This window comes from Ammospiza nelsoni, chromosome 12, assembly GCF_027579445.1.
Source record: "Ammospiza nelsoni isolate bAmmNel1 chromosome 12, bAmmNel1.pri, whole genome shotgun sequence".
NCBI lineage: Eukaryota > Metazoa > Chordata > Aves > Passeriformes > Passerellidae > Ammospiza > Ammospiza nelsoni.
In genome coordinates, this window is record NC_080644.1 from 7080060 (window position 1) to 7093635 (window position 13576).

At 52.4% G+C, this 13576-nt stretch overlaps 1 protein-coding gene across 1 annotated transcript; it reads right to left on the reverse strand.

Annotated features, from left to right (window-relative positions):
* Window positions 1-697: 697 nt before the first annotated feature.
* Window positions 698-1666, reverse strand: FNDC11 (fibronectin type III domain containing 11). Its single transcript, XM_059480489.1, has one exon. It carries the CDS (start codon window positions 1664-1666, stop codon window positions 698-700), a length of 969 nt encoding a protein of 322 aa, XP_059336472.1.
* Window positions 1667-13576: the final 11910 nt, after the last annotated feature.

Sequence of the window (13576 nt, forward strand, 5' to 3'; positions counted from 1 at the left end):
TTGACTAGAATCTGTGTGGGGCAGCTTTGTTTGGACTGAACCAAATGGTAAAAAAGAAAATCAACATTAACTGCAGGTTTTTGGCAGAGAATAATTTTTTATATATTGATGCATTACCCTTTCCTGTTTGTTGGGAGGCTTGGGGATTTATTGTTGGGTTTTGGTTGGTGACTTTTTCTTTATTAAAGTGATCTTTTCATACACTATAGAGGTACCATGCTTAGGTACCTATATGGCACAGGGTGTAAAGGGTGAGAGAAAGCAGTGACAGACATACCTCTGGGTGGGTGATTTGAAGAGCTTAAGAATTCAGTTTAGGTATTTTGGAAGAAGGACAATACAAACCCAAAACATCATTGGAAGAAGTTGACACTGATCATCCTTCAGTGGATGGAAAGCACTGAATGGTAGAGATGCTTCTGTCTCCTGTGCTCTGCTTCAGAGGTGTCCTGCAAGATTTTCTGGTTCTGGCTGCTCCCACCATTGCCTCTGGCAGTGGGACAAAACTCTTGAGTCCCAAATGTTGCCTAAAGATGTTATTTTTTGTGAGAAATTTTGAATGGATTACTGCAAACCTGGAGAGATTTTGGGAAGGCACCTGTACAATTGCTTTTGAAAACAGAACGAGTTTGATTTAAAACAAACTGTTTAAACAATTTCTTTTTAATTACTCTTATTCATCTTTTTCATTAAACCATTAAACTGAGGGAGTCGGTCTCGTGAGCCGCCTCATCAGGCTGCGGTTGGGGGCTTCCTTGGTGTCTTCAGCAGGGTGAGTTTTTGTCTTCAATATAATGCAGTCGTGCCACTGCGAGTAGACGAGCGTGTGCGTGTCGGATCTCCTCACTTTGAACTCGTACAACCTGCCAGGCAGCAGGTGGTTGATTACGCACGGGTTGGAGATGACTTCCTGCGTCCGACCGTATCCTGGTTCTGTCTGACTGTCATCTGTCACCAGCTTGATCTCCAGCTGCCATCGTTCCAGGTGGGACTCTTGACTCTCAGTGAACCACTTGAGCTGGGCCCAGGTCTGGCACGCGAACGACTCTATCCGATCAAAAATCGGCGGCTTCTTCGTGTAGAGAGAAAAAGTGATGGGAGGGTGTAGAGCACCCCCGAGATGTATCTGTGACACCAAACTGTGCTTGACGTGGAGCTTCCTTGGCTCTTCCAAGGAAATGAGCTTATTGAAAAACATGGAGAGCTTGAGCACTCTCTTTATATTCAAGTCCCACTGGGAGAGGAAATCTTCTACGTCACAGATCTGTACGTAACGGCTCAGCTCCTCCCGGCCTCGTTCCAGCTGTTCCAACAGCTCTGTTAAAAGTGCCAGCTGGATTTCAGTCTGTTTTCTTCCCACCTTCTTGATCTTCTGGAGTTGGCAGGGGTTTGCTATTTGCAAGATATCGGCAAAAATCATCATATTGTTCTGGTCTCTCACGCACACGTGTCTGGGCTCAAACTTCAAGTAAAAATAACACTTCTTCAGAAGATGAACTTTGTTCCAGTGGTACTGGAGGTGGTGGGGGTTCAGGTCAGAGCGCAGGAAATCCAGAACAAGGTTTTTGTTTCTCAGGTACTGCTTCATGCTGGCATTGTCATCCTGTTCTTCTCTGGGTGGGGTACTGTCCGGAGTGGTTTCAGATTCATGCAAAACCTTAGCCATGTTTCCAAAGCTTGGGTGCTGTGTAGGAAAGCAACAATAAAAACATTAAGAACCAAAGGAAAAGCAGCTGGGAGGGAGTACAATCATGGCCGTGACTCTTCTCTCTTAATTAAAGCTTAGCTTATAAAGAACTGTCAGACTAGATGTAGTTTCAGAGGAATTTTCCTTTATACTTGTCTGGTGTCTAATGTTTTGTATCCTCTACTTATATGTGTTCCAACTGGTCTCCCTCTACCCGCCCTTGAGAGGTTCTACCTCTACTTAATAGATTCACTGACAGGAACTATTCTCTGATACACTCTGCCAAAATTTCTCCCTATCTTATTATCTTGTTTCATTCTAATTAGCTGCCTTTGTACTCCTGTAAGCAATTTCTTTCCATTCTTCTACCTCTCTGGAGATGCCTATTTTTCTCTCTTTGTAATCTGCCAGGCTGTTGAGGTTTGAGGCCCATCTTCTCAGCCAGTTCTACATAATCACATTGGTGATTCAAATTAACCCTCTGCCCCCACACGAGCTGGAATGCAGCAGGCAGAACAACACAATCTACCGAGTGCCACTTCACGACAGCTTCCAAGACGAATGACAGCATTTTCCTTGTGCTTCTACCTTCACCAGCGGATTGACAGTCATAACCTGACAGTGTTTTCTGTGATGTGCTGCTTTCCCTGTCTTTAGGTTTAGTTTGAATCATCTCAGACCATGAGGTCTACTTGGATTTTCTGCAATGTACAGCAAGAGGATGACAGACATGTAAAGCACCTCTAAACAGGTAACAGTTTGCTGTGGGGGTGTTTAGGCAGTGGTTCTTGCAGCACCACTTCTGCTGGCTTAATCTTAGCTGTTTACAGGGGTCTGGAGTGACAGGACAAGGGGGAATGGCCTCAAACTGACAGAGGGCAAGATTAGATTGGATATTGGGAAGAAATTCTTCCTTGTGAGGGTGGTGAAGCTCTGGCACAGACTGCCCAGAGAAGCTGTGGCTGCCCCATCCCTGGAAGTGTTCAAGGCCAGGTTGGATGGGGCTGGGAGCAACCTGGTCTACTGGAAGGTGTCCCTGCCATGTCAGGGCATTGGAATGAAATGAGCTTCAAGGTCCTTTCCAACTCAAACCATTCTGGGATGATTTTATATCTCATTTACTGGCAAAGATATGCCCTGCCTGATGCCATCTGTGCCAAGGTGGAAGGTGTTTCTGTGTTGTTCTTTAACCAAAGTGCCTGTGGCTCACACAGCTTATGTACCACAAACAGCAATTAGCTAAATAAATGCCTGTGTCCCTGTTGTCAGTGATACTGTAATGAAAACCCAGACGGATATTTAGGTGGCTTTCACAAGCTGAATACACTTGATTTGAAAACAAAATAAATATAGCATTCTGAAACCAAGATCTAATTGGGATATCTTAATTCTTACATGCCCTGTAGAAGCTAGATGGGGAAATCTACTTAACAAAGCAATTTTTCTTGGCCTCATTTTCCCTAAATTCATAACAGAGCTAATAACACTTCCTCATAGGAATTCCAAGCATTTGTAAACCTTTCAGCTGTCTGGCCCTGAGCTGCACCACAGTTTATAGTAAGTCATTCATATGCAACTTTTTCATCCAAGAGAGCTGTCAACTGAAGAAAAACAAGCTGTATTTCCTTTTCACTTTTTTCTTTCCACAAAAAATCCCGACCTAAACTAAAGCAGTGCCAGCTCCCGGCATCGTGTATGAAGCAGCAGGACCAGCACATGTGCCAGGTGACATTCCCCACTCTTGGAGGGATTTGGCTCTGCTGAGCAATGTGTTTGCCCACAGACCGAGCTGTCATTGTGCTTATTTTCCCTTGCTTTTCCCCATGTTTTTACATCCCTATTTTTCCCTCCTGCCAGGGAGGGCTGGCTGCATTCCCTGCTGCTCTGTTTGCAGCCACGAGGAGCTGCATCACCCAGGGAGGGGGCTCTGTGTTCACCCAAGGCAGGCTTTGGAGAGGTCTCAGGGGCACCAGGGGCTGCTCCCTCGGGCCCTGGCCCACCTTGTCACATCCCTTGAGCAGTGTCCAGGTGCCATTCACCCCCGGGAGCAATGTCCAGGTGCCGTTTAGACCCCAGGAGCAGCGTCCAGGTGCCGTTCAGTCCCGGCAGCAGTGTCCGGTTGATATTCACCCCCGGGAGCAGTGTCCAGGTGCCGTTCAGACCCCAGGAACAGTGTCCAGTTGATATTCACCCCCAGGAGCAGTGTTCAGGTGTTGTTCACCCCTGGGAGCAGTGTCCAGGCGCTGTTCACCCCCGTGATCTGCGTCCAGTTGCTATTCACCCCCGGGAGCAGTGTCCAGGTGCCGTTCAGACCCCGGGCACAGTGTCCAGGTGCTATTCACCCCCAGGAGCAGTGTCCAGGTGCTATTCACCCCCAGGAGCAGTGTCCACTTGCTATTCACCCCCAGGAGCAGTGTCCAGGTGCTGTTCTCCCCCGGGATCTGTATCCGGTTGCTATTCACCCCCGGTATCTCTGTCCAGACGCTCCGGTCCCGGCGCGGCCCCGCCGGATCCCCCCGCGGCCTGGCCCGGCCCGGCCCGGCCCCGCAGGTCGCGGCCGTTGCCACGGCGACCCCTCGGCCTGGGGAGCTGCGGCCCAGCCGGGGCACCCCGGGAATCGTTCGTAACCCTCCCCTCCGTCACCCACGGAACCGTTCGGCTTGGAAAGACCTTAAAGCTCATTCCATTCCACGCCCCAGCCGCGGGTAGCGATGGCAGTGAATCCCACTAATCTCCTCCCCAGCCGCTTCCCCCCCTGCCCGTCCCCCGGACCTTCGGAGGCCTCAGGCTCGGTGACACCGGGCGTCGTGGGGAGAGCGGCTCTGCTCTGCCCGTGCGGCCGGATGTGCCCGCGGCGTCTGCGGAGCGGTGACACGGCGGTGACACGGGCCAGCACCGCGGCGCTCGGTGCCCGCCGCTGCATCACAATGGCACCGATGGTGGTGGAACCCGGGAAGGTGGAACGCTGCGGGATGGAACCGTGAAATCACAGGCTCACCGGAGGGCTGGGGCTGGAGGGTCACCCCCTTCCACCCCCCTTCCACACCTTCCACTAACCCAGGTTGCTCTGTCGCCCTGATTTTTTAAGATTTTTTTAAGCCTTCTGGTGTTTAAATTCTTGTAGCAAACTTTCTCACATACTTTCTATAATAACTTATAGTTTGCATTCTTTTATGGAGGAGGAGAAATTTGATGGACTGTTGGTTTGTCCAGTGTCATTGGAGAGGTGGCGCTGTCACCCTCCAATCCACTGTCACTTTTGGAAAACTATAAATGTTGGAGTCAGAAAATAAACTTCCCTTTTCTTCACCTTGAAAGCAGCAGTGTGTGGCTTGTGTTGTTTCGTGTCCCATAGTGATATTGCTCCAAGCCCTGTCCAACCTGGCCTTGGACACTTCCAGGGATGGAGCAGCCACAGCTTCTCTGGGCAGTCTGTGCCAGCCTCACAGGGAAGAATTTCTTCCTAATATCTCATCTAAATCTCAGACAAAGCCCTCTGGGCTTTATGACATTGCTGCAAATGGGGAGAATCCTGCAAAGTCCTTTTGGGGGAGAATCTTGCATTTCCTTCTGACAGAGGCCAGACACCAGCGCTTCACTGTCCACAGTGAGACTGAGGCTGTTTCACACTGTCAAGAGTTTTGTTAAACACATAATCCTCATAAAAGAGCTGTGTTGAAATAGGATATAAAATGCTCCATTAAGTGCAGCGAACTTCCTTCTGGGAAGGAAGGGATTTTCCTGCTCTGCTTTCCTATGGGACCTGGCTGCCCAGTCAGCTGTGTTGCTGTGGAGAGGAGAGTGGCTGGTCTGGTTCAAGGTGGCAAGCTCCATACCACAACTGGTGAACTCATCAACAAACTGGTCAAGCCTCTGGGGCTGCAGGTGCCTTCGTACTCCCTGTTATTAAATCTTTGGGTCAGGGCTCAGCCTTAATGCTGTCTGGTGTGCTCAGCTGGAGCATCTCTGCTAAGCTTTTTTAATTGAATGACAGGCAAGATTCATAACGCCAGCCCTGGGCTCCTGCTCGAACATCAAGGGAGGAGGCGATGTGTCATTTTAAGAAATCAATGCATCTTCTCAAGGCAGCCAGGGCTTACGGTTTCATTTCACAGCTGCCAAGAGATTAACTATACAACTGTCAGGTGTGATCCTCTAACAGACAAGGGAGATAACAATGAGTGAAAGCAGGTTGGTACCTTTGTTTGGAGAGGAGGGCCAGCAGAGATTAATATTTTATAATTATACAAAGTTTCTGTGGGAAATGAATGTTCGTGCTCGTGTCATGGGTCTTGATCCCGTTGTTTGGATGGTGTGTGCTGGGAAAAGGAGCTGTCCCTTCCAATCAGCCTTGGTGGTCTGAGGGTGTGAGAAGAGCCCTGTGGAGGTGCAGCTTACCCTGACTCCTGCTCCAGCTGGGCCCTGTGCCAGATGCCCGAGGAGGAATCATGGAATCATAGAATCACAGGGTGGCTTGGTCTGGAAGGGGCCTTACTGCTCATCTCATTCCACCTGAGCACAGCACAGTGCATGTTTGAAATGGGCTTTATTGCACTGAGAGGCCTTGCACTGAGCTTGCTTGTACTTCTATTGCCATAAATACTAACCCGAATCCCAACTTTAGCGTGGAAAAAGGGAATCCCTTTGGTTGCCCCTACCCTGAGCTGCTGGCCAAGCTGTTTTCTTGGTTTTAGGGATGGGAGAATAAACCTGCTTAGAGTCTGAAGCTGAAATTTTAGTGTTTTCCATCCCTTTGCAACAGGGATCAATTCAGCCACAGGATTTTATAGCATTCTATGAATCTCTTTGAATTAATACACATACAAATGTGTTTGAAGGCTCCAACACCATGTAACCCTTTTCCCCCCTCATCAGCTGAGCTGTCTCTGTGACAGAGCTGACAGCCACTGTCACCCTTTTGTCACTCTGCCTGTTCTGTCCACAGCATCAAAATAAAGAACTTGTTAGTCCTGTCTGAGATCAAGATATAAGCAGACAATTGATTTTCCTCCTTCCTCTCATTAGTGAGTTCTGACACTTAATAAAACATATATTTCCACACTCAGGGTAAGCAAAACATCCAGATAGTGCCTGTCAGAGAAGGCTGGGAGCAAGGATTAGTCTTTATGGAAAATCAATAGCTGGAACAGAAAAATTGGCAGAACCCAAATTAAAAGTCACTGGCAATTTCTGTCTTCATATTTCACATCTGCATTTCTGAGAAAGAGATTTGCTGTAAAGGTAACAACCACAGAGGCAGGGAGGAGGGTGGACTTTGTGCCTGGTTCCTCTTCTGTTGTTTCCAGGTGGTACCTGGCAGGTGGAGGTGGGTGCCAGGTTTGGAGCAGCTCTTTGGGCAGCACCTGGTGCAATGTGATCCCTGTTCCAGGACAGAGGGCTGAGCAACACTGACCTTTCTGCTAGAGGTTGTGTCCCAATGGCAGCACTGTCATTAAATCTCCCAACACCCCCTCCTCCAGGGTGCCTGAGTTATCCCTGCAGCCCCAAATCTTACCCATCCTTCATGATATTCACCTGGCTGCGTGGAAGCAGGATTTTCAGAGCAACATAAAGGCTCCAGCCCCCATCATCACAAGGGTATGACTGATTTACTCACTGCTCGCTCCCAGTTTCACTGGTACCTGAAATAAATTATACATTCCAAATATATTCCAACTCTAAATCACAGCCACACATCAGTGAACTCGTGGTGTTCGTCAGACTCTGATTCAGAGGCTCACTTTGAGAAGGAAGAGGAATTGAAGTTTTCTAAGGAACCCGGGGGAAGGAAGGAGAGAATTGCTCCTGTGGGATGCAAAAGCCCCAGCTGGACCAGGGCAGGAAAGAGTTAATTGTGTCCCCGAGGCAGCAATTATCTCCAGCTCATTACACCCACTAATGGCACCCGAGGAGGGAGTCCTAAAGCCTGGACGTGCCAGAGTTTGTAGTGGCTGTTTGTCAATAAATTTGGGGGCTTGGAGGCTAGTTTGGGACAAAAACCTTCTCTGGTCTGAGCCCCGCGATCACGCAGGGCTGAGACCCCGGATTTCCTCAGGAGCATTTGCCTCATAGGCTCTGCTTTCCTCCCCTGCTGATGGACGGACAGCCCGGACAAGCCTTGGCACCAAAGGGGACCCCTGGGGTGGACACCCCCTCCTTTCTCCGGCGGTGACATTAATTTAAGCACGTGTAGACGTGAGAGTGGAGAGCCCGTCTGAGCCGCAGGCTGCGGCGGGGCTGGGTTATTGATGATCCCGCCCAGGGAGATGGAGCGGGGTCAGGGGAGCTCCTTTATCTTGCTGGAAGCTCATCAAAAGCCCGTTCGGATCTCTTTGTGCTGAGCTTTGCAAGACAGACGTCCTTGAGCGTGAGTTCAAGGCAGGTTTTCCTGTCCTGGATCCCATGAGGGTGGCAGCTTCATCCCAGCAGCGACTGTGATTCCCCTTTTTCCAGGAAACTTCCCAAGGGGGTCACGTTTCCTTGGATGTGGGAGTGGGAAGCTTGCTGAGCCTGCAGCTCTGTCCCCGTGTCACTGCTCGGGTGCAGCACGCCAGGGGAGCTGGATGCCTGTCCTCCCCAGGGAATGGGACATGGACACAGCTCCGAGCATTGATCCCGCTGGGATCGCGCTGCCGGCACGGCGGGCAGAGCTGCCCTGCTGTGATTTATTATCCGGCTGGGCTTGTGCTCCCTCCCATCTGTCTGGGCTGCCGTGTCCCGTGGATAAATCAGCCTGGAGCGTTTGATCCCACAACAGCCTACAAGCAAGGGGACTACAAACTGCCAGGGCAGGAGCAGGGCAGGGGCTTTTATTTCTTGAATGCTACAGTGGTTTGAGGAACGTCTGTCTGTGTGAAAGGCCAGGACTGGGGCATGTCTGTGCCTCAAGGAGGGATTGAGGCTCACAGAGAGATAATGACCTGCTTGGGTTTGTGGAGAAGGGGAGGTGAACTCTGCACAGCCAGTTTAGTGCCCTCACTGATTCCCAAAAAGCTTTTCAGGGGGGCATGAGCACCTTTCACACGAGCACAGACACTGGCCCTTCCTGGGTTAAACAGGACTGACTGTGGGGCTGGATCTGTGCAAAGGGAGCAGAGTCAGAGCTTGGAGAGATGTTGGGCTTTGATGTTGTCTGCTGCTCACAGGGATGCTCTCCCCGGGGCCTCAGGCTGGGGCAGGGGCCCTGAGGATGCTCTCCCCTGGCCCTGAGGCTGGGGCAGGGGCTGTGGCACCCCATGGCTGTGGTCTGGGAGTTGATCCAGGGGGGCTGGAGGGGCTGCAGCACAGAACCAGAGCAGGGTGGGGGTCCCTCTGGGAATCCTGACAGCCCCTGGCTCCAGCAGCAGGACAGAAGGGTAAAATCATGCCCAAGTCATCCCATCCATCTCTGCCTCTTGCAGGCTGGTCCCGGGGGAAGTGCAGGCTTTGGCAGCTCTAAGTGGGGTTGGAGGCGGATGCAATTCTGGAGAATAAGATTCCGTTGCAAAACCTGTAAAATAAAAAAAAAAAAAATTAAAGTTCTTGGCTGAGAAGCTTGTTTAGAGATCTTATCTCTGGCAGAGGAAATAGTTCTTAATTCCCTGTCTTGCTGCCTCCCAGCAATTTCTGGGTCCCCAGAGGGGCACAGGGCATCAGCTCTGTCGGGAAATGAGCTGGGGAAGCAGCTTTTGTTCACGGAACTGAGACTGACCCAAAGTGGCTCTGGGTGAAGCTGCTGCTGCTGCCACGTGCAGTCCCTGCTGTGGGGAGAGGCAGGTGGGGTGTGCGTGGGGTGGGCAGACTGCACAATGCATTTGAGACAGATTGCAGGCAAAAATTACATTTTTTGAAGCCTTGGGTGGAATCAGGAGGTGGTTTGGGTAATGTTGCTCCCCCTGCTCCATCCCCAGGTCCCCTGGGCAGGGCTGCCTGGTTTCTGCAGAGGAAGGGATGGGAGCCACAGCCATTCCACACACATGGGGGGCTGCACTGCTCTGTCTGAGCTGGTGAGCTGCTGGGATATTGTGTGCAATGGGATGGAATGTATTTAAGCTTGGTGCCATCCACAGCCTTGTCTGCCGTGTGCCGTGGGGCTGGGCTGTCCGAGGGCCCTCGTGACTGTCCTAACATTGAACAGGAGGACAGAGGGTGAGGAGGGTCCAGGCTTCTGGCTCACAATGGGTCAGGGGGGAGAGCAGAGTCCCTGCTCACTCAGCTTTTGTCCCTTGTGTTCATTGTCACCTCCACCCGCATCGCTCCGAGAGCCTCCTGTGAGTCATCTGCCGCTCAGTGGAGTGTGTGGGCTTAGTGCAGCTTTAGCTGTTCATCCTCTGCTGTGCTGGAGCCTGACACGGGCAAGTGGAGCAATTCATCAGTGTGGGGATGAGGCAAATGAATGTCCTTTGCCGATACAATGGACCTTGCCCTCCTCCCACCAGCTCAAGCAGCAGCTTCCATCTGAGCTGGTGTCGCTCTGGCCCAGCGAGTGCTGCTGAAGTGGCTGCTGCTTGAGGAGCTCAGGAGATCTTAATAGAAATATGGACTTACATTTTATGATGAATGACTTAGTGCTTCAGCTGTAAAACACAGCCTCTGTGGAGAGGAGGCCCTTGAAAATGTTCCTGTGTGCAAGCAGAAGGAGGGAGAGCAAAGCCATGGCTGCAGCAGCACCTCACCTCTCTCTACTCTGAGGTTTAGTCCCATCAGGTGAGGTTGGTGCTGGCACTCAGGACTCTGACTGGCCTCACAGCCATGGTGCCTGCCAGGGCTGTCCTTGCCTTCCCCACCCTGGCCCTGCTGCCTGGCTGTGGCCTTTGCCACGTGCAGTTCTGCCCCAGCACATGCCCCACTCCTGGTCCCTGAGGAGCACAGGGCTGGTGGCTCCTGGGGGATTCTGTCAGCTGTCAAATGCTTGACGCACCTTTGTGGAGTTCAGCAAACCTCTTTGCATATGAAATAGCAGGTCTCCAGAGAGCAAATCCAGAGTGAAACATCTCTTCTGGTGACTGACATCAACTTCCTCATTAATGGTGCTTTTCTGCTGTGCTGTGGGGTCACCTGCCCTTACCGGCTCCTCACCCGCAGCACACGTGAGAGGTGAGCCAGGCTCCAAGCCCAAGCTCCTGCTGGGGTTCAGTTTCATCCCATTTGCAAGGGCTGAGCTGGGAGTCAGGGGCCATGGGGCTCACGGAGCTCATTTTGTGTCTGGTCACAGAGACGAGTGAAATGCCACAAGCCTGGAGTCAACATGATCCTTGTCACCAGTGTAGCTTAAACCAGAGGGAAGTCACAAGAGCAGAAGTGTTTTTGGAGGTGCCACACAGCATTTGTGACGGAGGTTTTGGGGGTGCCTGCATTTGGTGGGGAGCAGCAGTGTAGCACAATGGGTCTCTACAGCTGCGTTTGTCACAAGGACAGGGACAGTCTTGGGGCTTGTCCCACGCTGGGGGACAGTGTCACGGGAGCCAATGCAGCCCCTTCCCTGCCTGCAGGCAGGATGCTGTGGGCAGGACCGGGGGGATGTTTGAGCCCCCAGGCTGCCCCTCACAGGGTGCCGCAGTCACTGCCCGAGCTAACCCAGCAGGAAGCGGGAGGAAGCGCAGCTTGGGGCCCCTCGCCAGCCCCTCGCCATCGCTGCGGCTGCGGTCGAGCAGCCTCCCTGCGGCCCCACTGGGCTGAAAACATCCATTTTAGGTGCCTGTCGGCAGCGATTAAGGCGCACAATGGTGACGGCCGTGCGGGGGGAGCCCACGGCCACGCGGCCGGCGGCGCTGGGGCTGCCGCAGGGGGAGCGCAGCGAGCACGGCCTGCCCTGCACGTCCCAGCGCGGCTGCCGCGGGTCGTGCGAGGCTGCGGGGCCGTTACGCAAGGGCCGAGGGTGCCGGGACATCCTGAGCCCCACGCCGGCTCGGGGTGGCCCCAGGCTGCTGCACTCCTGTGGGCATCACCCACAGGAAAACTTCCCGTGGCTGCAGGATGCGGCTCAGCCTCGTGATGCTTTTCTCATCCTGGCACCGGGGACTCCCAGCTGCTGTGACCAGCTTGGGCATCTGGGACTTGGGGCAGAGGGTCTGTGCAAAGGGAGAAGCCCATCGTGGCTGCTCAAGTGGCAGCGCTGCAGGGCATTTTCCTTGGGGGGTTTGCAGGCACCTTCAAGAGTGGGCAGCCGGTCCCTTCTGGCTCCTGAACCATGGGGGTGCCAGCTTGTGGCCAGATGGGGAGGAAGGGGCAGGATGGGGAGGTGTTTCTGTAAGGGCAGAGGCCAAGCTTGCCTGTCCTGCTAATCACAATGCCCTACTTGGTGTCTGCATCAAGAACGGGGCTAATCCTAATCCAGGCCAAGGATAAAGGGCCACAAGTGCTTCATGCCAGGGAGCCACGTTGTGGTTGGCACTGGCCAGGGTGCCTTGGGTTTAGTGCCCTAAGCCCCGAGGTCAGTCCAGCTAGCCCAGTTCCAGTTCAGGCTTAGCTGGACCTTCCCTCCAGGATGGAGCCAGAGCTGCTTTAGGGCCTTGGCCTGTCCACTGCTGCCAGGGACACCCTTTCAGCCTCACTGCTGTCAGCACAGCACAGGACAAACACACAGAGCTCACGTTTCAAGTTGTGTGTGGCTTTTCAACCCCATCAAATAGCTTTATTCACACAAACGTCCCTTAATTTACAAAGCCTCTGCCATTCATACACATCAGGGGATCCACAGTGTTCAAAAAACTTAAATAGAACGTTTCATACCAACCCAAGGAAACCAAGTACAAAAAAGATTTATATAAAGTTTTCACACATAGGTCCTAGATAACCAGCTTCTGTGCAAAAAAAAAAAAAAAAAAAAAAAAAAGAAAAAAAGAAAATTACAGATTAATTTACTAATATTATCTTTAGTTTGGAGTCTGGGTTTAAGCCTTCTGCTCTTGCTAGCTCAGCACAGGAGCTGTGGGGATCAGGGAGAGCCCTCAGCAGGGCTGGGGCAGCCATGAGCCCCTGTCCTGGGGTTCACCCAGAACCCTTCTGGTGTGGTGGTGAAGCAGCTCACCCTGCAAAGCTGCTGTTTTCTGCTGGGTGAGTGAGCTGAAGGTTCATGCTGGCCTGGGCAGCTGCTGGGCATAGGTGCCAGGCTGGGGCCACCAGGCACTCCCATGTGGCCCCTGTGAGCTCTTGCAGCAGCCCAGACACCCTCAGGGCTAAAAGCATTTGTGCAGGCTGCAGAGAAATGATCTGGCAGATCACAGCTGGAAGAGAACAGCTCCCTGCACTTCCCTTCCAGCTACACCCACCAGACACCCTGCCCTGAAGTGAGAAATGCTTCTGGACATGAAGGGCCAACACGCTGGATGTGCCTGTATCCAGCTGAGGAACACAGGCACAACTCCTCCCACAGCAGTGGCCACAAGCATTGGCTGCACCCCTGTTCAAAGGAAATGGGGCTCTGCTTTCCCACTGGCTCATGGGATGGGGGCTGTGAGGAGTGGAGCACTGAGCTCTGCTCACCCACCCCATGCCAGCATTGCCAGGAAGGGGACCAGGAGCAGCCTTGCCCTGGGCAGCTGTAGTGTGAGCCTTGGGCAGCACAGGCCTGGGCTAAGGAAGGAAAGCAGCAGCGTTTCCCCGTTCTCCCGACCTGCAGAGAGCCCAGGGAAACAAATCCCAGTTTGTGGCCTGCAGCAGCTCCCCTGTGATGCTTGGCAGGCTTAAACCCAGACTCATACTGCATACGGAGGAGACAGACACCGCACACAACGGAGGATTTCCACGACGATGGTAACGCTTGCTTTACATCTTATTGCTCCAGAAAGGCTCTGGGAGCCTGTGATATGTGAAGGAGCTGGGTCCTGAGGAGTAGAGGAAGACCACAGGGGTAACTCTTATCTGTCACTAGCACTGCTGAACCTCAAACACAGCAGCAAGGGGATACAG